General features: G+C 51.2%; 1 protein-coding gene across 10 annotated transcripts in view; it reads right to left on the reverse strand.

The window, feature by feature from the left end:
- STK24 (serine/threonine kinase 24) overlaps window positions 1-22,564 on the reverse strand; it is a 145,171-nt gene that overhangs the window by 8,684 nt on the left and 113,923 nt on the right. For all 10 annotated transcript variants that reach the window (XM_086330354.1, XM_086330347.1, XM_086330350.1 and 7 more), the window contains 7 exons: window positions 18,422-18,478; window positions 11,911-12,019; window positions 11,415-11,572; window positions 5,880-6,065; window positions 3,434-3,579; window positions 1,356-1,485; window positions 168-236 (listed from right to left, as the gene is read on the reverse strand). In XM_086330354.1, the coding sequence (XP_086186480.1) occupies window positions 168-236; window positions 1,356-1,485; window positions 3,434-3,579; window positions 5,880-6,065; window positions 11,415-11,572; window positions 11,911-12,019; window positions 18,422-18,457 (834 nt within the window). In that variant the 5' untranslated portion in view covers window positions 18,458-18,478. The remainder of the gene's footprint in view (window positions 1-167; window positions 237-1,355; window positions 1,486-3,433; window positions 3,580-5,879; window positions 6,066-11,414; window positions 11,573-11,910; window positions 12,020-18,421; window positions 18,479-22,564) is intronic.

Genomic DNA, 22,564 nt, shown 5'->3' on the forward strand with positions numbered 1-22,564 from the left:
AAGGCAGGGCCCAGCCCAGCCGGCCTCCAGGAGCACAACCCACTGTCCTCCTGCTTGCGCCGGCCGCTCCGACCTCCCCGGTTCCAAGGGCAGCCCTACCAGAGACATGAGCGCCTGAGCCCCCTTCCCCTCTCGCCTGGCCCCCAGCCGTCCACTGGGCATCTTACCTCTGCAAAGAGCGGAGAAATAATCGTAGATAAACATTGGGAGAAAGGCCTCTTTGGGATGTCCTTCATCTTGGGAGGAAAGAAAAGGTAATGAGCAATGCTGTAACATCCACACTTGCTGGGGTTCCCTGGACTCCGGGACACGGCCGCAGTGGCAGCTGCCTAGGGCTGCCTCACTGTGTTTCACTCGACGATGGGGGACCACAGATACCATCCCCCGTGGAAGGGCACGAAGCGCCGGGGAGCGGCGTCCTGCGTGGACGCGGGCAGGGCCGAAACTGCACCGCTGGGCCACGCGTGGAGAGGGCCTGGAGACAGCGCTCACGCCAGGGCCGGCTGCCACAAGGGGCTGTCACAGGACAGTGCTGCCTTTTTCCTCTTCTGCAGCCTCCATATGAACATGTAGTGACGCCTGCTTCTCAGAGCGGGACTCTAGGGTCGCCAGGGGACAGCCACTGGTCCACTCTGCCAGGGAGAAACTATGCCTCTGTGCTTCAAAACGATCCCTCAAAATATACAGTTTTTCATAAATGCCAACAGGCACAAAACCAAGTCATCAATAATTACATTTGTCAGTCGCTCGGTCGTGTCCGACTCTTTGCGACGGTAGCCTATGGACGACTGTAGCCCACCAGGCTCCTCTGTCCACGGGACTCTCCAGGCCAAGAATACTGGAGTAGGTTGCCGTGCCCTCCTCCAGGGGATATTCCCGACCCGGGGAACGAACCCGGGTCTCCCGCACGGCAGGAGGATTCTTTACTGCCTAAGCCACCAGGGAAATACCAAAAGCGATGTGTTTAAGATTCCTTAAAATTCAATCCTCAAATCGCGGTGCCTTGGTGAGAACGCCATTGTGCACCAGAGGCAGAGTTGTCAAAAGCTGGAAAGTCGTTTTGGGCATTTCCCAGCCACCCTTCCCCAGCCCCTACAACCCAGTGTCAGAAACGCTGAGCTGACGGTGTGGCCACAGAGAGCAGCGGCAGCACTGCGAACCAGGCCAGCACCCAGACTCGCGGCCCGGCCGCGCTGGGTAGCCAGACAGAATGGAATCCCTTAATCTGTCGACTTCCTGACAGCAAAATCCCAACACAGGCGGCCCACGAGAACAGCAGGCTTCACGCCAAAGTGGCTCCGAAACGCTGCCAGTCCTGATGACGAGGGCTAGTCTCTCCGCACGCACAGACGTACCTTGTTTCTTTCCAGATCCGACGGCTGGAGAGCTCCGTTCTCCAGACTCTTTGGATCCTTCTCCCGGATCGTGAAGATCCAGTCCCCCGAGTCGCTGCCTCCGGAAGCCTGGCCGTCTGTGTCCGTCTCCCTTAACACAGAAACCCAGGTGCACCCATGAGTGGGCGCCAGCTCCGTGGAGGGGGTGGGGACGGGGACTTTGTGGGCGGGAGGGGGCCCCCCGGGCTCCACGCCCGATCCAGTCCCTCCGGGGCTGCAGAATCCCACCCTGCCCTCACCCTCCCAGAGGCGGGACACCCCGTGGGGATGTGGCTCCCATCACTTCCCGTGGAGCAGCTGCACTACCAGCTCCATCCACCCCAACATGAGCACGCAGCCCTGCCCACTCAGCTCCCTCCCGACCCTCAGTCACAAGCTTGGACACGTCACTTCCACTCCTGCCTCCATCCCTTACCCTCCACTCACCCCCAAAACCCACCCCGTACCTGCACGCACCGTGACCAAGGCCCCCCTCTGTCCTCGTGCTGTTGGGGGCTCAGCAGCGGAGGCTCCCACTCATCGGCCTCACCTAGAGCCCCCGGCTCCCAGCACCCAGACCTCCTCCCACCCGAGCGGTCCCGCAGGCTCTCCCTTCGTGCTGCTGTTCCCCAGGGTTGGCCCTGGGCCCGGCCCTTCCCCGTAGGAGCGTCCTCAGGGCTGCAATGACCATTCACAGAGCGGCGCTCTAAGTCCGCGTGGTCTGCCTGTACCTCTCGCCTCAAGGCCAAATCTCGCCGACACACCCTCCTGAAGACCCACGTGTGCCCTCGTCAAAGCCGGCTCCCTGAGCCCTGGCCTCCCCAGACCAGCCTGGTCTCCAGGGCCATCCCCTCAGTGGACTCCTGACACTGCTCAAGTTGGACGCCCCCCTGCCCATCACCCAGACCCAATCGTCAATGTCCAGAACCAGCCCCCACCAAGCACCGCCTGTCTCTTCATCCTTGGCCTGACCACCAGCGTCGCTCAATGCCGTGACCTCAACAACGTCCTAGTCTGTGGGTCTCACCCCTGACCTTGCAGTGGAATCATCTGGGGACCCTGAAACACACTCTGGGTCTCCCCCAGAGGCCCGGCACATGGGCCTGGGCCGGGGGTCAGCTTGCACATCTGGCTGCGGTGTGAAGGGGCGCAGGCGAGGAGCCACCACCCCTGGGAGCACCTCCACACCCCTGACCTGACCCTCCCGGCTCCAGTCTCCACTGGAGAGTCAGCGCAGCCGGTCCATCCAGCTCTCCCCACCTCTAAGCACCCAAAGGGCTCCCAGACCCAATTCACCTCTTCAGCTAACAGATCTCCTAGATGTTCAACTTGACACCAGGTTACAGGAAATGCCTGGGGCGGAGCTTTTACACCACCAGGCACGTACCGGCACACAACAGAGAATCACCAATACCCTCACTTGTCTCTTTTTAAAAATGTGTTTAAGAAGCCTGGCATGCTGCAGTCCAGGGGGTCGCAAAGAGTCGGACATGACTGAGACTGAACCGAAAGATGTGTTTAAAGTCATTTCATCCGACCAGTATTTCGAAAAAAAGAAACCAGGTCCAGCTCTTTACAGATTTTGGACATGAATCTGAGCAAGCGCCCGGAGATGGTGAAGGACAGGGAAGCCTGGAGTGCTGCAGTCCATGGGACTGCAAAGAGTCGGACGCGACTGAACAGCTCTTACAGATTTACTCAGAGAAACTCCACTGGCAACAAAGAGAGACTCAAGGACTCCCAAAACAGACCCATACTAACACCAGAAGCACCGTCAGCCTGGATGTTCTTTCTTAAAGAAAAAAGAAACCCCAAACCCAGCCCAATCAGGAGACAAGAACAGACCGGCCTGCGTCACACACAGATTGGGGTTCAGATATAGCCTAGGGCTGCGGGAAACCTCCCCTCTCCCCCAAGTCACAGACACCCCGAGGGACCCAGGCCGAGCGGACTCACGTGTCGGAGTCTTCCGAGCTGCAGACACAGCCTGGGGCTGCGAGAAACCTCCCCTCTCCCCCAAGTCACAGACACCCCGAGGGACTCAGGCCGAGCGGACTCACGTGTCGGAGTCTTCCGAGCTGGAGTCTTCGTGGCTCTGCTCGGCCTTCCACCTCTTGTACCTGTCGATGAGCTCGGTCAAGTAGGATGTTTTCTTTGCATTGCGGATTATGAACTTGTGCTTCAGTAACTCCTTAGCGGTGGGTCTCTGGAAATGCATCAACCACCGAAGAGGAAAACGTGAGATCAGGGTCTCGGCATTCCACGTGACTCCACCCCAGAGGACAGGCTTCTGCCTCACAACGTCCAGCAACCAAGTCTAATACATACAGACGGAGTCCTATTTCAAAGTTTTCTCCTTTAAGATTGATTCAAAGACTGTCATTCAGCATCAGCGGGCGGGGTCCCATTCACAGTGTGGGCAGGTACCTAGTATCCACTGGAGTCCTTAACACTCTGGAGCTAACCGTCCAGTGTGTCTGCTTTCACTGGACGGTTAGCTCCAGAGTGTTAAGGACTCCAGTGGATACTAGGTACCTGCCCACACTGTGAATGGGACCCCGCCCGCTGATGATGAAAGAGAATTTCACAGAGGTCATTCAACCATCATCACTAATGCTGCCAAAAGAGAAAACGTGTTCTGTGTATCACCTCGTTAACTTTGTTTGGCTCCATCCCCCAAAAACAAGAAGGTAAATGTTCATTTGGGTTCATTTGGAAGAAAGGAGCCAGGAGACAGCTTTTTCGTGGATGCTGAAAGGGCAAGTTCTCTTAGTCACCAGCCTTCCCGAGTTACAGACAGTGGTTTCCCAGGTCGGCCTCTTTCCTTGTGATCGGGGTGAGGACTTCCTCCAGGGCCTGGGCTCAGCACAGCCCCAGCCAGTGAGCGTGCACTGAACTCAGCTGCTCGCTTTGAGGATGGCAAAACCACCTGCAGGGCATACGCCTCCCGAGAAACCTTGCAGCCCAAAGAGGAGCGGACAGCAGGAACACGAACCACACGAGTCAGACCGTATTCCCACTTGCACTGAATCACTGCAGCTTCTGAATGACAGCCAGGCACACTCTGCCGACTCAAGCCTGTGCAAAAGCCTGGGTCACTTCTGGTATTTCTCAGTCCCTGTCCACACGAGTGTGAAACTCCAAGCACCTCAGAAGAGCCCAGACCCTCAGCCTCTCATCTTCCCCTCGATACATTTGGGCTAGAGATGTGTACACTGGGCCAGGAAGCAATACCAGACCTGTTATCTGTAATGGGAGGGTGTACGAGCATCTTCTTAGGGCTGGGAATAAACTCCTGGTAACAACGTTCAGAGCTCAAGGACATGAAGAACAGTGACCCCCGTGGCACCTGATGAGTGGCGTATTCTACATCCCCAAGGGGGTCTTAGAAAATGTTGGCATTCCTCACTGAATTCTGCTACCAAAACCTGGTATGGTATTAGAAATCCATAGTGCTCTTATTAAAACCAACCACTGAACTGCAAGGTGACCGAACCAGTCAATCCCAAAGGAAATCAACTCTAAATATTCATTGGAAGGACTAATGGTGAAGCTCCAATACTTTGGCCACCGGATATGAAGAGCCGACTCAATGGAAAAGACACCGATGCTAGGAACGATGGAGGGCAGGAGGAGAAGGGGGCGACAGAGGATGAGATGCGTGGACGGCATCACTGACTCGACGGACGTGAGTCTGAACAAATTATGGGAGATGGTGAAGGACAGGGAAGCAGTCCTCGGGGGTCACAAACAATTGGACACGACTGAGCAGCTGAACAACAAAAGCGTATTTTTAGATAAGAGTTCTTTGTAGGGAGCAGGAGGGTTGGGGGTGGGGACACAAGTTCAGAAGTTTCAGCCTGACCTTGGCTAACCCTGCTGGAAAAATTCAGAAACCAAACAAGGACATACAGTGTTACATGCAACACTAAAATACACAGACAACTCTGAAAGAAATATCCTAATTCAGAGAGAAAATGAGGCTGAAGCCATGTAGTTCTCTCTGCCACATGGCTCTGCCAGGGTCAACTCAACAGCAGAGACAGTCAGAAGGAAGAGGGGAAAGCAAGGCAGGACTTCATTTATGTCTCATTCCTCTTTTCCTTCCTAACACATGCCAAGAAGAACCTGAAAACGTTTAAAGACTTATTTAGCCGCTGTTTCTCAGGCCGGACTTTGTGGTTACGACAACAGCTAAAAATAATCCAACCTTCCACTATAAATATTAAAAATGTATGATTCCACATAGAATATTAAGGAGAACAGTCTTCAAGTTCAATGCGGTAGGAGACACCAGAAAATCTGAAAGACGGTAAGTAGACTTTGAAGCCTTAAAAAGATAAAATAACAATAAAAAGCATTTCCACTTCAGAGAAATCAATCATACCCATTTAGAAAAAGAAATGAGATCACAAAGGCCGCTGAAAGCACAGAAGGAAAACAGGCCACTAAGACCCATCAGGCCCCCGTGGGGGGAGACGACCGTTCCCAGGTAGAGACACTCACAAAGCTCGGCTCCTTGTTCAAACAGGCCTCCACGAACTCCTTGAGGGGTTTGCTGTAGCTCCCTTCCAGCGTCGGGGGGTTGTTCTTTGGGATAAGGAATAGGACCTTCATGGGATGCAGCTCGGAATGCGGCGGCTCCCCCTTGGCAAGCTCGATGGCCGTGATGCCCAGGGACCAGATGTCCGCCTGCAACAGCAAAGCACAGCCAGTTACACCCTAGGGGGAGGCAGTTCAAAGAAACATACTTCCTAGGAGGGGAAAAAAACCCTCCATGTGCTTCTGAGGTCCTGAATAAGATACTCATTCTTAATTGAAAAAATTTGTTAAACATAAAGCTTTTGGTGTAATTTCAAAAAAGGCAACACACAGGAGGACGTGTAATAACAACATCTTCCGCCTCGACGTGGAAGCCGGCTCTGACGATTACGCCTCTTCCCTTTGCTGCCGGAGGTGGGAAACGTTCCACGTTCGTTTAAGTCCGAGTCAACAGGACAGGCAACCTGAGGTCAGTGGAGCTGGCGTGTCCGGGCACCACGGCACGTTTGCAGCCACCGCGTCCAGAGATGCTTAGAAGCCAGCACAGCCCTTAAAGCCACACCAGGATGAAATGAGACCCCTGTTCCCAGGCGCCAGGCCAGGAGCCTGGGCCCAGCCCTTGGAACGTCTCTCTGGTTCCTCCTAAATCAACCAGCTGCCAGGTGTGTGGCTCTTGACCTCTTGGCGCCCTGGGTCCCCACCTACCCCTCCTGCCCCCAGCTTAGTTCAGAGCTGTCTTCTGTCCCTAAGGCTTCTGTGGGGGCTCCGGAGTGGTCTTCCTGCCCGCAGGCTCCCCCCACATTCATCTAACATCCTGCTGACTAACGTGGAAACCCTGACTGGCACTTGAGTAAATGGCAAGCAATTCGGCATTATGCAGAAGTCATAAAAATACCCACACTTGTTAAAACCAACTAATTTCACTTCTAGGAATCGATCCTAAATACATTTTATATTTAGAAAATGGTAAGGGATGCCTAAAATATTCAAAAGCAGCATTACTTATGCTAAAACCTTAAAAGAATGACTATCTTGCTATGACACATTAACTTGACTAAAGTATCGAATATTCACCAATGACGCTGATAGAGAATCAAGTGAGTTTGTCTATTACGGTATCTAGGATTTACGACATCAGATGTAAAAACGTATCTGGATTTTAAAATAAGAATTATATGGGAGAGGGCAATCATTTTCCAAAGCAGCTGAAACTGAGGCGTAAGAGGAGACCTGTTTTACCACCGTTTGGGAAATTAGCTATTCAGGGAAGCAAGCAGTGGTTTTCTACAATGAGACTAAGTCAAAAATCACAACTGAACTGCAGCTTTTACTCGTGAACAGAGTTTCTTTCCGTATGTGGTTAGTGCTGCGTAGCATTCTCCTAAAAATGACAACACAGAATTACCCATTATTGTGAGCAGTGGGGGTGAGGGGACCCGAGTGGGGGACCACCGGTGAACGGCAACCCTCAAAACCCTTGCAGTAACACCGAGTTAAGTGAAAGTCACCTGGCTACATCTCTGCAGACAAAATACAATTTAAGTGGCATTGAAACATTTATGTATAGAAAATATTCTATGAAGAACCACAAGAGGGGGACTTCCAGTGGTTAAGAATCCACGAGTCCCTTGAAGGGAGCATGGGTTCAACCCCTGTTCAAGGAACTAAGACACTACCCAGTGTGCGGGGCAGCAGGAAAAAAAAAAAGGAAGACGGGAAAAAAAAAACACGGAGAATCCCAAGTACCAGTTATAACTAGTTAAAACACAGCTCAAAATGGATTTAATAAGAAACTATGTAATAAGACGCAATATTCAGAAACACAGTAAGTAGCACAAGAGGTATAAAAACCGTCTGTGGCCGACTCCGTAGCAACACGAGGCCCCACCATCACACCTCACGCTGGGATAAAGCTGGATGCTTTCTCCGCTCACATCCTTCTGCCACGTGCAAAGTGCATCCCTCCCAGCCAGGAGGTGGGAACTCCTGGTCCTGAGGATGGAGCCGGGGAGGCCATGGGCTGCCATCGGGACGGGAGGGTTGGTCACGTACCCAGTGGCCCAGCTGGCTGTACACATTCCAACAGATGGGCCGGTCCTACTGTGTCTCCACTCATCTTTATTTTTCCATCAACACATCACCTGTTTTCATCCTTCACCATGGTGACTGCAAACAGTTATTTCGGACGCAACTGGACACCAAAATAACTTAGCTTGTGCTCGGGTACTGGGCCTACAGATGTTTTTCCTTTTGTCTCATTTTTTCCAGTATTTTCCAGATTAAAGACTAAGTACTGCTTTTGAGACCAAAAAAGGGGAAAGTTGTTTACAAGGAGAACACCAGTGCTGGCCACTCAGCCTCCACAGGGGTTGCTAGCAGAGAAGTCGATCGACAATTCCAGCACAAATGTCTCTCCTCTCCTCCTGGCTCATCTCTAAAGGGCTGAGAAGCCTGCGTCTGTGCCGCCCGACACCCTCTCGGCCCCCCTGAACCAGCTCACGGTCAGAGCCCCCGACGCCCAGCGCCGCACTGGCTCTGAAGCGTCAGTTACCGGGCATGGCGCTGGGCTCAGCCACAGCAGGGGCAGAATGGAATGAGCACAGAAGGGGGCAAGGTCCCCGCCCCAGTCCAGCCCACCCGCAGACATCATTCCCCTTACAGAGAAAGGGGGAAAAGATGGAAAGGTCTTCGGCCCAAGCCCCCGCTCCACGGTTGTGCCTGCGGGCATCTTAAACTAAGCTTCACTAAGTCATCTTAAAGAGAACAATAATGATGAAGAAGGTTCTTAAGGCCTCTGAACTAACATGGCTTAGAAATGCCGGGCTCAGATCAAGACCTGAGATCAGCATTCTCAGTTGGGGCGAATGACAAAGGACCAAACGTACTGGTTCCAGAGGTGACTGTGCCAAGCCGGTTCTAGACACACAGACACACACACAACACTGAGGCCGATGCCCCTTTAAGCTCAGGGCAATGAAGGCACTGGGGAGGCAGGTCAGTCCACCCTCACCCCACCTGCTTCCCCTTTTGAGAATCATCAGCACGTGGGCCCTGAAATGAAACTGCTAGGAGCACCCGGCTTCCCCAGGGACCCCAGAGGACACGCTCTTTACCTGTAACGTAGAGACCAGTGGGGGGACTGTCTAAGGATGCGGGGAGGAGACGGGCACCAGCAAGAAGCCGAGTATGTGTCTCAGGCGAGCATAACTGCCTTGCCAGACGGGCCTCGGGTGGGAGGGGGCCCCTGGGCAGAAGCCCTTTGTCAGGTGCTGCGGGCAGGCCTCTGACAAAGCTCCGCACTCACGCCCTGGGCCTTATCTGCGCTTCCCACACCTCCTGTGTCAACAAGCCGGGGAGGCGCATTTCACAAACTTCTTCACACTGAGTTCCAGCTAAGGGCTGTTGGGTCTGATCCAAGTGAACGAAAGAATTGGCTTTTTGCCATAAGCCAGGAAGGCTGTGGTCCGTGGGGTTGCAAAAAGAGCTGGACACGACTTAGTGACTAAACAACAACAGGGTCTAACGTAAGGTGAGTAAAGGTTTGCAAGAGGTCTCAAGTGTTTTCTCAAGCTGCCCAACCAAGCATGCATTTCCTGTATGTCTGTGACAGCATCTTCTAATCTGGCTAAAAAAGAATGCCGTAGCATCTGCTGACCACAGAAGAGCATTCTGATCTAGACAGCTCCAGGGAAGAGGCAGCCAAGCTTCCTGATGTCCTGGGATCTCCATGGCGCAGAGCGTTGCCCTCAGTAAGCACGAGGACAGGCCCCCCACCCCGCCCAGGCAGAAAGGTGGGGAGGGGGGAGTCTCAGGAAGGCTGGATAGTTCTTGAGGAAGTGTGAAGTGGGCAGTGAGGAATAAAAGAGATTTTACCTGAGAAGGTAAAAATCTGAATCCTGAGTCACAGGGGGCCAGAGTTGACCAGCTAACTTATCAGTAAGGAAGAAAAGAGAAACATCAGGGGTGTTATCAGAGAAGTTAAGAAACTTGGATTCTAGTCCCAGCCCTGCCTAAAAATCTAGACCTGTGAACCTGGATAAAAGAAAGTGAAAAAAAGTCAAAGTGAACCTCACTCAGCCGTGTCCAACTCTTTGTGACCCCAGGGACTGTAACCCGCCAGGCTCCTGTGTTCATGGAATCCTCCAGGCAAGAACACTGGAGTGGGTTGCCATGCCCTCCTCCAGGGGATCTTCCTCACCCAGGGATTGAACCTGGGTCTCCTGCACTGCTGGCAGATTCTTTACCATCTGAATCACCAGGGAAGCCAATGATAAATGGGCCTCAGCTTAAAATAGAACGAACTGAATAAATTCCTGTAGAGTCTTAAAAATGTTATGACTCCAGGGAAAGGGCCAAAAGAGATCAGACATAGCCTCAGGGGCAAACCCATGCCACAGGGCAAGGCACTCGGGCAACAGACACGCCAAAGGCCGGGCAGCTCTGCTGAAAACCTACCGTCAATTACTGGCCAGTGGCTTCCAAGGCCATGAGCCTATGGAAGTCATGGCCCTCAACAGCAAGAGGGCCAGGGCCATCTCGGCCCTTACGGACAGGCCCCCCAGCAACTTCAGCACCCACGTGACAGCTCACCACGTGGACCTCAGGTCCCAGGGAAAGCCACTCCACGCTCTGTGTGCCACGTTTCACAAGGTGGGGAGATCTGCCAGGGATTGAGAAGATTTCCACTTAAAGAGAAGTAGTAGTGTCTGGGACGTAGAAGTATCTGAGTTAACTATTTGTCTGCCTGGAAATCCTGGCTTAGAGAAGCCTCTGCTCGGTGCCCAGGTGGAGACTTTGCTGCATCCAGGCAGCTGAGACAGAGCGGCCTGGCATGCAGGTGTGAAATCAGATCCAGGAGGCGGGGGTCCTGGTAGGCTTTCTAAGCCCATACTAAACAGTTTAATAAGCTGAAGGGCAATAGGGAAAAAAGAAGACAGGACAAACTGGGAGAGTGCAGCACGTGATAGGCAAGAGAGACCGGAGTTAAGGAGACTCTGATAACAAGCCCAATTGGGTGGGTGGGTGGGGGTCCCCCTAAATGTAACAACAGGAAGGGTCTGCAGTGGCCATGAAAGGTACGCCTCCTCCCAGGCTCCGGCCTTCCAGCTTTGTGACTGGTTTCTCCTGGGGATCCTTTCTGCCCTGGTCCCTGAAATACTGCTCAGCCTCCTGTCCGAGGCCCTCTGCCTCACCAACTCCTCGGGCTCCCCCTGCACCCCCGGGCCCTTCTCCACAGACCTGCGCCCTGCAGGCCTCTGCCTGGACACCTCCACCAGGTGGGCCACCGGGGCCTCTGACCCTCCACGTTCCCTGCCCCATCAGACAGACACTGTCAGCAGTGGGGACCAGACACGTAAAAGGGACTGACTGAGGCGGCAGGAGAACCCTGTTTCTAACCGAGGCGCCCGCTTCACCCCAACAGGATACGCTGTGAGGCTGGAGCCCAGGAGGGACGCCCCCGCCCTCCACAGACCCCGCCAGCCCAGGTGCCAGCCTCACCTTTGAGTCGTAGGCTGACTGCTTGATGACTTCGGGTGCCATCCAGAAAGGGGTGCCCACGAAGGTGTTTCTCTTTATCTGGGTGTCTGTCAGCTGGCCCGCCACTCCAAAGTCCGCCAGCTTCACCTCCCCATGTTCAGAGAGCAGGACGTTGGCAGCTGCAAAATAAAACCCAAGACGCCCTGACATCGGCTGCTGGGCACTTCCGTCTGCTCGGCACTTCCGTCTGCTCCCTTGCGAACAGGTTTGTCTGCCCCCCAGAGTCATCAGATCTTGACAAGAGCAGACAGTGGGTAAGACCCCCTCAGAGCCCCTCACCCATCCCGGGTGAGAGCCCCTGAGGGGCCCTACCCACTCAGGCACATCGAAGGCACACTCCTCATGCCCACAGAACCACTTCCCTTGAGAAGAGAAGCACAGTTAAAACACTACAACAAACCTTTCTTTCTACCTGCCTTAGGGATTTCAAAGGACCATAAACAGGATGCTTTCTTACCTTTAATATCTCTGTGAATTTTCTTCTCCGAATGCAAATAATCAAGTCCTTTCAGTATTTCTCTTAATATAGTAGCAATCTGGGTTTCATCTAAAGGGCCAGGTTCTAACTAACAAGAAAAAAAAACAAAAAAAAGATTAAGGTTAAACAATTAGATGAGAAAGTATGAGATGACAGGACAGAGTCAACGTTAAATGAACAAGAATAATCAAGATTGAAATCTTCATTTCAAAACAGATATTTGGCCCACACAGTTAAAACCTATTTAAAAGGAATGCCCCACCTCGCCAAAAAATTAAAATAATAACCAAAAGAACCAGAGAAAACGACTTTGCTGAATGAATCAAAGTGGGGCCAATGATAAAGGCCGAGGTCACCTCGCCAAGCCTGCAGCCCGAGCAAGGAGGGAGGTCAGGCCAGAAATCCAAAGCTGGCACCTTGCAAGGCTTGCCAGGGAGGGGACCGGGCAGTCCGGCTCTGTCTTAACACAGGCCACGGGTATCAAAACACAAGCTGTCACAAAGAGAAGGCCTGGGAGCTGACAGATTTCCGAGGCTACCCCTGCACCAGAACTTTTTATTAATAAATCTAAATTTTAAACCTTGGGGGGAAGAAAGCAGAAAGATCAATCCCTCATGATGAAATTTTTTTTTTGCTATGTGATATGACATGTATTTCAAATCCTAAAAGCTGATGCTGTCGAAGTGCTGCACTCAGTATGTCAGCAAATTTGGAAAACTCAGCAGTGGCCACAGGACTGGAAAAGGTTAGTTTTCATTCCAATCCCAAAGAAAGGCAATGCCAAAGAATGATCAAACTATTGCACAATTGCACTCATCTCACACGCTAAGTAAAGTAATGCTCAAAATTCTCCAAGCCAGGCTTCAGCAATACTTGAACCGTGAACTTCCAGATGTTCAAGCTGGTTTTAGAAAAGGAAGAGGAACCAGAGATCAAATTGCCAACATCCGCTGGATCATGGAAAAAGCAAGAGAGTTCCAGAAAAACATCTATTTCTGCTTTACTGACTATGCCAAAGCCTTTGACCATGTGGATCACAATAAACTGTGGAAAATTCTTCAAGAGATGGGAATACCAGACCACCTGACCTGCCTCTTGAGAAACCTGTATGCAGGTCAGGAAGCAACAGTTAGAACTGGACATGGAACAACAGACTGGTTCCAAATAGGAAAAGGAGTACGTCAAGGCTGTGTATTGTCACCCTGCTTATTTAACTTCTATGCAGAATACATCATGAGAAACGCTGGGCTGGAAGAAGCACAAGCTGGAATCAAGATTGCCGGGAGAAATATCAATAACCTCAGATATGCAGATGACACCACCCTTATGGCAGATAGTGAAGAAGAACTAAAGAGCCTCTTGATGAAAGTGAAAGAGGAGAGTGAAAAAGTTGGCTTAAAGCTCAACATTCAGAAAACTAAGATCATGGCATCCGGTCCCATCACCTCATGGCAAATAGGTGGGGAAACAGTAGAAACAGTAGCTGACTTTATTTTTTGAGCTCCAAAATCACTGCAGATGGTGATTACAGCCATGAAATTAAACGACGCTTACTCCTTGGAAGGAAAGTTATGACCAACCTAGATAGCATATTAAAAAGCAGAGACATTACTTTGCCAACAAAGGTCCGTCTAGTCAAGGCTATGGTTTTTCCAGTAGTCATGTATGGATGTGAGAGTTGGACTATAAAGAAAGCTGAGCGCAGAAGAATGGATGCTTTTGAACTGTAGTGTTGGAGAAGACTCTTGAGAGTCCCTTAGAGTGCAAGGAGATCCAACCAGTCCATCCTAAGGGAGATCAGTCCTGGATGTTCATTGGAAGGACTGATGTTGAAGCTGAAACTCCAATATTTTGGCCACCTGATGCGAAGAGCTGACTCATTTGCAAAGACCCTGATGTTGGGAAAGATTAAAGGCAGGAGGAGAAGGGGACAACAGAGGATGAGATGGTTGGATGGCATCACCGACTCAATGGACATGAGTTTGGGTAAACTCCGGGAGTTGGTGATGGACAGGGAGGCCTGGCGTGCTGCGGTTCATGGGGTTGCAAAGAGTTGGACACGACTAAGCGACTGAATTGAACTGATGACATGTATACACACATAGGGGTTTTCATGGTGGCTCAGTGGTAAAGAATCCACCTGCCAATGCAGGAGACACAGGTTCGATCCCTGGGTCGGGAAGGTCCCCTGGGGGAGGAAATGACAACTCACTCCACCATTCCTGCCAAGAAAATCCCATGGACAGGAGCCTGGTGGGCTACAGGGTCCTGCCTGCCGTCACCACAGACCAGGACGGTTCACTACACACCTCAATCTGCAGAACCGAATTCCTCCCCAAGTTATCTGACTTGGAGTCTTGTTCTGAAGGAACACACTGACTGCTCCGAAGCACACAAGTCTGGAAGCTCCGCCTTGTCTGCCTTCGCGTCTAGTTCTGAGTTCGTAGATTGTGGGAATTTTAATACTCAAGATGAAGAAAAGTGCACTTTTCTCATAACTGAGGGCAAGAGGAGGAGGAGGCAGAGGAGCTGGCAGATGTGCCCCCCTCCCCGGCATGGAGCGCAGAAGGCTCACCCCACCGGCCACAGCGCTGTCTCCGCACAGGGCTTCTCTCTCCTCCGCCAGCACAGTCACCCGGGCGGACAACCCGCAACATCTGGCTGCACCCCCTCCCTCCCACGATCAAGCATCTGGAAAGGAAGGGCATGACAGCCTGGAGTCGTCTCACCCACGCGAGGCAGGAGCCGAAACCTCTCCCCCGGACCATCTGAGAGCTGGCTCTCTGACTGATGCATGGATGGTTATGCCCTTTTCTGTCTGGCCCAGACCCCGCCCACCAGTGAGTCACAGGCAGGGGGGAGAGAAAGACTATTTACAGAGCAGGCAGGCCCTTCGAGGGTCAAAATTCACTGTAAAGGGCGTCCAGTTGTTCCCTGGAGCACAGAACTCCTCAATTCGTGGGGACTCGCTTTCTCCACCACTAACAACACGTTTCCAAGCAGTCTCTTCAGTTAAGAGGACCGTGGAACTCTTCCAATAATCTCTATAAAACAAAGATTCGGGGGGCGGGGGGAAGGATGCAGAATGCTCTTCATCTCTAAGAAAGAAAGTGGAGTCGCTCAGTTGCGTCTGACTCTTTGCGACCCCATGGACTATAGCCTACCAGGCTCCTCTGTCCATGGGATTTCCCAGGCAAGAACACTGGAGTGGGTTGCCATTTCCTTCTCCAGGAGATCTTCCTAATCCAGGGATTGAACCCGGGTCTCCCGCACTGTAGGCAGGCGCTTTACCGTCTGGGCCACCGGGGAAGTCGCTCCTTATCTCTGGGTGACCTCTAATCCCTCTCCCAAGTCTGTCATCCCTCCCTCCTCTTATGAGACCCTCAGCCTGCGGGCGGCTGCCCACCTACAGACCACGTCTGCTGGCCTCTGCGGCCACCAAGTCTGGCCACATGACCAAGCTCTCACCAAAGGAATATAAGCAGAAGAGCCCCTTCCTAATCCTAGTCTTGGCTTTCAAACACTGGCTGCCGGAGAGGACAAGGACTTGAGACCACAGGAAGTCACCCACCGCAGCAGGGCCCTGACGACCACGTGGCCTGAAGGCCAGTGAGCCCACGTGCGGGAGAGAACTGAGTTTCCCATCTCCTGTGAGACTGCTTGGGGCGGCCACCACAGCAGCTTGCCCTAAACATCAATGCGTATGTCACCCTGCTTCTTAAAACTCATGCTGCATACTCGTTTTTTAAGTTTGTCAAGCATCTCTGCCTGACTGAGTGACGGTTCACGTGGCCTTGTTCTTGTGTGTGCACTTAGTCGTATCCGATTCTTTGCGACCCCGTGGACTGCAGGCCCTCCAGGCTCCTCTGTCTGTGGGATTTTTCCCTGCAAGGACACTGGGGTGGGTTGCCATTTCCTCCTCCAGGGCATCTTCCGACCCAGGGATCAAATCGTGTCTCCTGACTGGCACTTCTTGACCAGTGCGCATGGGAAGCCCCCTTATGTAGTCCAGCTGCTTCACGTAGCCCAGTTCCTTCTTAATTAAGATTCCTTAGATTCTGCTGTAATGTTGACATCTTGTGATCACTGAAAAATCTCTCCATGTCAGACCCCCTGTTGCTAATCCTCATTCCCCTTCTCCCAGCTGACTTCACGCTACTTTCCCTTCCTTGTAGCACTTCCCCACATGCAGTATAATCCTCTGTCTGCCTCCACTCGGAACCTCAACCACAGATGAAAAGAAAGGAAAAGAAATTGCTAGCTACGCAACACGCTCAAAGGTAACCTTGGGTGAAGGAAGGCGCCGTCTTCCTGCCCCAGGCTAAGGTGTCATTGAGACTACTGTCTTACAGCCTCAGTAAAAAGGCATGATGACTAAAATGCAGAGTGAAAAAGGCCATCGGGCCTGTGGCCTCACGTTAGAGCAGCTCCGGTGCTTGAAGACGAAGTTATGTCTCTACAGCAAGGACAGCGCCAGTGAGACCTGTGTGCTCCAGCAAACAGCAGAGCGCTGCCCTGAACAAGACAAGACACGGTCATCTCTCCCCGACGGGCCTCACGTACAGGGGCCGCTCCAAAGACACACACACACGTGCGTCAGCACCATGTCCCTTAACACAGACGCTAGATAAAGCAAGGTGGAATTTTTCAAAATGTCCCAAACCCGTTTATTCAACTACCGTCATATGCAGCCATACTCCAGTTTTTAAAATCTTGTATAAACACTTAATAGACTCTCTCAAAATAATCCTAATGATAGTCTTCAACATTCAAAGCATAAATAAATAATTCTTGTGTCTCATTATTATTAAAGTGCATCTTCTTTGAGGACTGGAGTCAGGACAGCAAAGAAAAAAAAACGTAAGAGATTAAGAGAGAAATGACAAAGAGGGCTTTGCAGCTGGTCAGCTCCATTTGCTGGCTGGGACACCTAATTTCTGAATGTTTCTGTTTCCTCAACTAAAATAAGATGATTTGGGGACATTCAAAAAGGGTGCCTGGAGCCACTGATGTAAGAAGGCGGATGGCTCTTTGCTGGGACTCACACCAGATGGGATTTTTTTCTAATAAGAGGAGAATTCTACGCTGCCTTGCAAACTGCCATGTCCATGATTTCACAGACTTCAACTCAAAAATCCAAAGAAAGTTGCCACTAAATAAATTCAATTATGGTGGCATTAGGAATGAATAAATAAAGCATCTAGAGACTAGAACTGCTGCTCTGAAGAGCTCAGCGTTGGGAAAGCATCTCCACAAATAACTTCACACATGACACAAATGAAATTCACTTAAGATAACAGTAAATCTAATTATACGAAATGAGGCAATTTTCTACATTTCTGTAGTAGTTCTCAAAAGGGTAAAAAAAAAAAAAAAGAAAGCTCTCTGTGTAATACATATATTTATGCAAAAACAAAGCGAGTCATAAAGTGTATCCAGCTGTTTTGTCACTTTCCATTTAAATACAATTGTTGGGACTGTGTTAAATTTTTTTCTTGAAATTTCCTTTCAAACTCTATTTTGACCAATTGCTTTTATGGTTTATAACATTATGTGATTTTTTTAAAACGGGTACAGAGCCTTTTATAATACACAGTTTTAGAGGTTTACCTTCCCCCGCGGGCAGGGGAAAAAAGAGTGCTGATTACGCCGATTTCACTGCATGACCACGTTGGGGTGAGGTATCAGGTGCTAAACAGCCGTGTGAGATCTTTTAAAAATCTTTGTTTTGCATATACTGTGTTTCAAGGATGACCCAAGTAATGCTTATGATCTGCTGGTGATCCCTAAGCATATCGCCTGAGGCCAACATGTAACCGTGTTTTACCAGTTCGTGAGAAACGAATTGCAGACCACGACTCTGAGGTCATCCTACACTGAGCTGCCACTACCGTGTGTGGGGGCCAGGCAGCTGGGTGCTGGCCAGGCAGGAGACACCGCCAACCGGCAGGGGTCGGGTCCCCCAGAAACACACTGTGGGTACAGCGAGGCCCTCTGCATGCGCACCCAGGAGACAGACGTGCGTTCACACGTGGCCTGACCACCACTCCCACATGTGACGCTGTGCCTGTCTCTTACCCCTGAAACCAAATTTTAATTTTTAAAAATTCTAATGAATTATAAATGAAAACGCTCCACACAAGTTTTAGAAGTGAAGTTACCATCTGAAATGGGAAAAAATGATGGTGTTTGAATGCCACAAAACTTCAAACCAGTTTTAGAAAATTAGAAACTGTTCTGAGGTCAGACTGAGCAGGCAACACCTCTCGTGGCTGCGTGGAATGAGTTCACTGGTTTCCCATGATACAGCAAAACCTGGCTTCACAGGGAACCTCTACTTTTCAGCAACGTGTCAGGAGCAGAAATCCCTATTATAAGGAGTATTTTGGCCCTTTTTTCATGCAACTGAAGAGGGAGACAGAAATGTAAACAGATTCATCTTTACAACCAAGACCACTGCTGCATGTTCAACCTCCGACGTGATACTTACGAGGTCCAGTGCAGAGCCCCCGCCAAGATATTCCATTATTATCCACAATTTAGTGTCCTGCAAAGACCAAAAAAAAAGAATGAAAATTACTTAACAAAAAAAAAAAAGAGACAAAAATATTTTAAATAACCTAAAGGTATTTTCCACTGTGATTCTCGAACTAGAAAATTTTATAAATACGTTAACAGCAGGTAAGGCACCTCCAAGTGAGAACTGTGTGGGGAAACGGGGCTGTGTCAGAGGGACCCTGCACCAGAACCCCCTTGCCCCGGGTTCCACACCTGCTGCAACAGGGCTCCGAAGGGGGGCCCCTTGTGTTCACACAACATCAGCAGGTGACCTGGCACAGGAGGGTCGGAGGGGAATCGGCCTTCAAGGTCAGGCCAGGCCAGCAGCAGCCACTTGGGTCCGGCCCTGGGGGTGAGCCAGGAGGCGCCCGGAGTGCAGGGCCGGGGACAGGCCACCTCCCCCCGGCCTGCTGCTCTGAGACGCGCGGTGGGGACAGGTGGCTTGGCTGGTGCGGCCCATCACCCAGGAAGGCCGCATGCCTTTCTCGGAGATCTCCAGGTGGGGGACAGTGGGCAGCGTGCTCCCTGTCTTCCAGCCTTCTCCCCAGCCTCTGTGTCTTGTGTCTCTTCCTTCCATCCCTTCTGAAGCCCCACGGCTTCCCAGGTTCTTTTCAAGCAAAAGTCCCAAAGTGCTCCTCCCCTGAAAGCCAATGTGCTTGGCCCTGAGGGCTACAGGCTCCATTGGGATTTCTCATCCTGGGCACCACTGACATTTGCGGCAGATCACCTCTGTCCGGGGGCCGCCCTGTGCCTGAGAGGGTGTTGAGGGGCATCCCTGGCCTCCGACCACTAGAGGCCAGCAGCGCACTCCCCGTCCTGAAGACCAGACCCGGCCAGTGTCTTCTGGGGGCCAAAGTCGCCCCCGCTGAAGTGCATGAACTGCATGATCGATGTCCATCCGCCTCAAGTGTTAACCGCACAGCAGTGCTGACCGACAACTCTCTCTTGCCCTTGGCAAAGCCAGCTTACACCGGGCAGCCTCCACGCAGGGCGCTGGTCACCAACTCACTGTGAGACAGCCAGGTTGTGAGTGTGTGGGCCAGAAAAAGATGGCAATAACAAACCTCGAGGTTCATCTGATAATAAAATGAGACCGTGAGTGTGAAAGCGCTTTGCTCAGGGAACTAAACAAGCCAAGAGCGATCAGCTTCCGCCACAGCATCACCCTGAAGCGCCTCAGAACAACCTGATAAAACCAAAGCAGTCCAATTACCAAGGCCAAATAGCATTTCCCTGCGTGGGAATTTCTGAGCCAAATAAAACCCGGAACACTAATTCATACACATTCTATGGTAGAATGAAAAAATAATTACTGCCCCACAAGCCTTGAGGCCGGAGTGCTTGAGAAAGAGGTCTGCTCAGGGACACACAGGACCTGTTTTGGGGACCAAACTGGTGACCAAGTGACCAAGCACAGTCACGATCCAGCTATAGTCAGTGCCCTCATAAAACCTCCCACATGAATGACTCTAAGAAAAATAAGAGTTCTAAAAATAAGAATGATCTTAATCAGAATATTTCATTTTTTAAAAAATGACCTCAAACCACGTCAATTATGAATGACCTCGTAAGTTCCTCATAAGGGAAAGAAAGTATTTATTTATAAATAACTTCAGGATTGAACATTTAAAGGCACCCAAGTGTCCCCAGGTGGCGCTAGTGGCAAAGAACCCACCTGCCAGCGCAGGAGACAGAAGGGATGTGGGTTCGATCCCTGGGTCGGGAAGATCCCCTGGAGTAGAAAACGGCTTACCCACTTCAGTATCCTTGCCTGGAGAAGCCCATGGACAGAGGAGTCTGGAGGGCTACAGTCCGCGGGGCCGCAAGGAGTCAGACACGACTGAAGCGACTTGGTACGCGCACGCAAAGTGTGTGGAGTGGGAAGTTTCTGTCTCACCCCTGGCCCTTGGCTGCCCAGCCTCCACATCCAACTTCTCATCACGTTTTCTGTAACGTCAGAGACTGTCTTCTGCAGATACCTACGAACCCTTCCTCCACTTCCATCCAAACATAACTCGCTATGCAATGTTGTGGGCTAAGTCGCTCAGTAGGGTCTTAGCAACCCCATGGACTGTTGCCCCACAGGCTCCTCTGTACGTGGGGATTCTCCAGGCCAGAACACTAGAAGGGGTTGCCATGCCCTCCTTCAGGGGACCTTCCCAACCCCAGGTCACCCACATTGCAAGTGATTTTTTTTTTTTTTACCATCTGAGCCACTGTTCTATACCTTGCTTCTCCTCAGAGCACTCTATACCTGTCCATAAAGGAATTTTTTTTTTGTAGCCATAACCAACCCACACCCTACTGACAATGTTTTTTCCATTCTTTTGCTATCATGAGCCAGCTGTCAATTTAAGAACCTCCCAGAGGTATCATTTTAGGAGTTCCTGGATGCTGAGTCAAAGGAATCCACCTGAATTTAACAGATAATGCCAGATGATTCGTCAAAGAGGTCGGCTCAGTTTCATCCTGCCTCCAACAGTGTACGGGTGCTAATTTTTCCCCTTGCTTTGTCAACACACTATCCCTTAACCAGTGTCATGGAACTTAGGAGCTGAATTGTAGTCCCGCTCCGAAAGTCATACGCTGAAGTCCCAACCTTGAGCACCGCAAAATATGACTGTATTTGGAGACAAGGTCTTCATGAAGAGGTGAAAGGTAAAGTCAAGTCACACAGGTGGGCCTTGTCCAAAGTGACTGGTGTCCTCCCAAGGAGATATCAGGACCCAGGCTCACAGAGGGGCAACCACGAGATGACGCAGGGAGAAGGAAGACAGTACCTCCCAGCCAAGGAGAGAGGCTTCAGAGGACACCGGGGCTTGAGTCTGACTCACGTGTGTTTTCTTTTTTGTAAGCCCTTATTATATCCTTTATCTGCTTTTCTGTTGACCTAATATTAGAGAAAGCAGCTAGCTCCCTATAACATGAGCCACAAACACAGCAATGTCCTCATCTGTCTTTTCATTTCGCTTTTGGCAATTTCTGCTTGTGGAGACTAATTTAACGTGGACATGACGTCTACAACAATCCCACTGACAGGCCAACTTGCCCTGTGCCGTCTGGAGCTGGTGACTGAAACCGGCACTCCCCACATTCACAGACATTCAGACAACAGGAAGGTTAAAACAAGGTAAATGAGAAAAGGGGCAGATTCGGCAGCTTAACAAGGATACATTATAGTATGAATTCTGAAATGAAATAAGTTCTGCTTGTGCATCTGCGCTGCAAGTTAAGGCTGGGCTCAGGAGGTCTCAACAGTGCAGGAGGTCTCAGTAAACCAGCCAACGGTTTATAAAACAAAGGTGCCTTCTGCGAAGATGCTGGGCGTGAACGCAGAGCTCCCAGCCCAAGTTTGGATCTGCCTCTGGCCCTCACCAGCTCCGCGACCCAGAGAGCAGGTTTGAAGCCATGTCCAGCTTCCCGTCTGCTCCAGGGAAGGAAGGATGGCCACCTCAGGGGTGAGCCCTGCACACCGAAGTGCCCGTGAACTTGAGCTGTTATGACCACACGGACTTTACAGAGTGTCCCATTTGAACCCAGGTCCACCGGGAGGCTTGTGACACTAGGAGGCAAGAAACTGGTTTCGAGGCCAAACCCCTACCCTGTTTTAGTCACACCAACGCCCTGACGATCACGGCACCTTCCAGTTGTACTCCAGGCACAAGAACCCCATCCCTGACCTCGACAAAAGCTGATTTAATTGTTCCTCTGTCCCACAGACGTCAGCATCCTCAGTGATTCACACCTGCCACACACACAGTGTCATGGGGGAGTTCTGAAGTGAAAGGGCCCAGGCTCCTTTCCTAAATGAATCACTTTTCATGACAGAAACGTGGCCAAATAAGTACCACCAGCCGACCTGTGGTGGGACCAAATGCCGTGGGTGCTCAGAGGAGAGGCCTGTCTAATCAATGGCTGTCACTACAGAAGTAATAGCGAGAGAAGGAAATGAGAAGACCCATCAGAAAACCCACGGCCAACAGGCGCCTGAAGAGGTATTCAACACCACGAACAACTATCGAAAGGCAAATCAACTGCAGTGAGGTATCACCTCACGTGGGTCAGAATGGCCATC

Source organism: Bos grunniens, chromosome 12 (assembly GCF_055505025.1).
Source record: "Bos grunniens cultivar Pamir isolate PY7600 chromosome 12, Bosgru_T2T1.0, whole genome shotgun sequence".
In the NCBI taxonomy this organism is placed as follows: domain Eukaryota; kingdom Metazoa; phylum Chordata; class Mammalia; order Artiodactyla; family Bovidae; genus Bos; species Bos grunniens.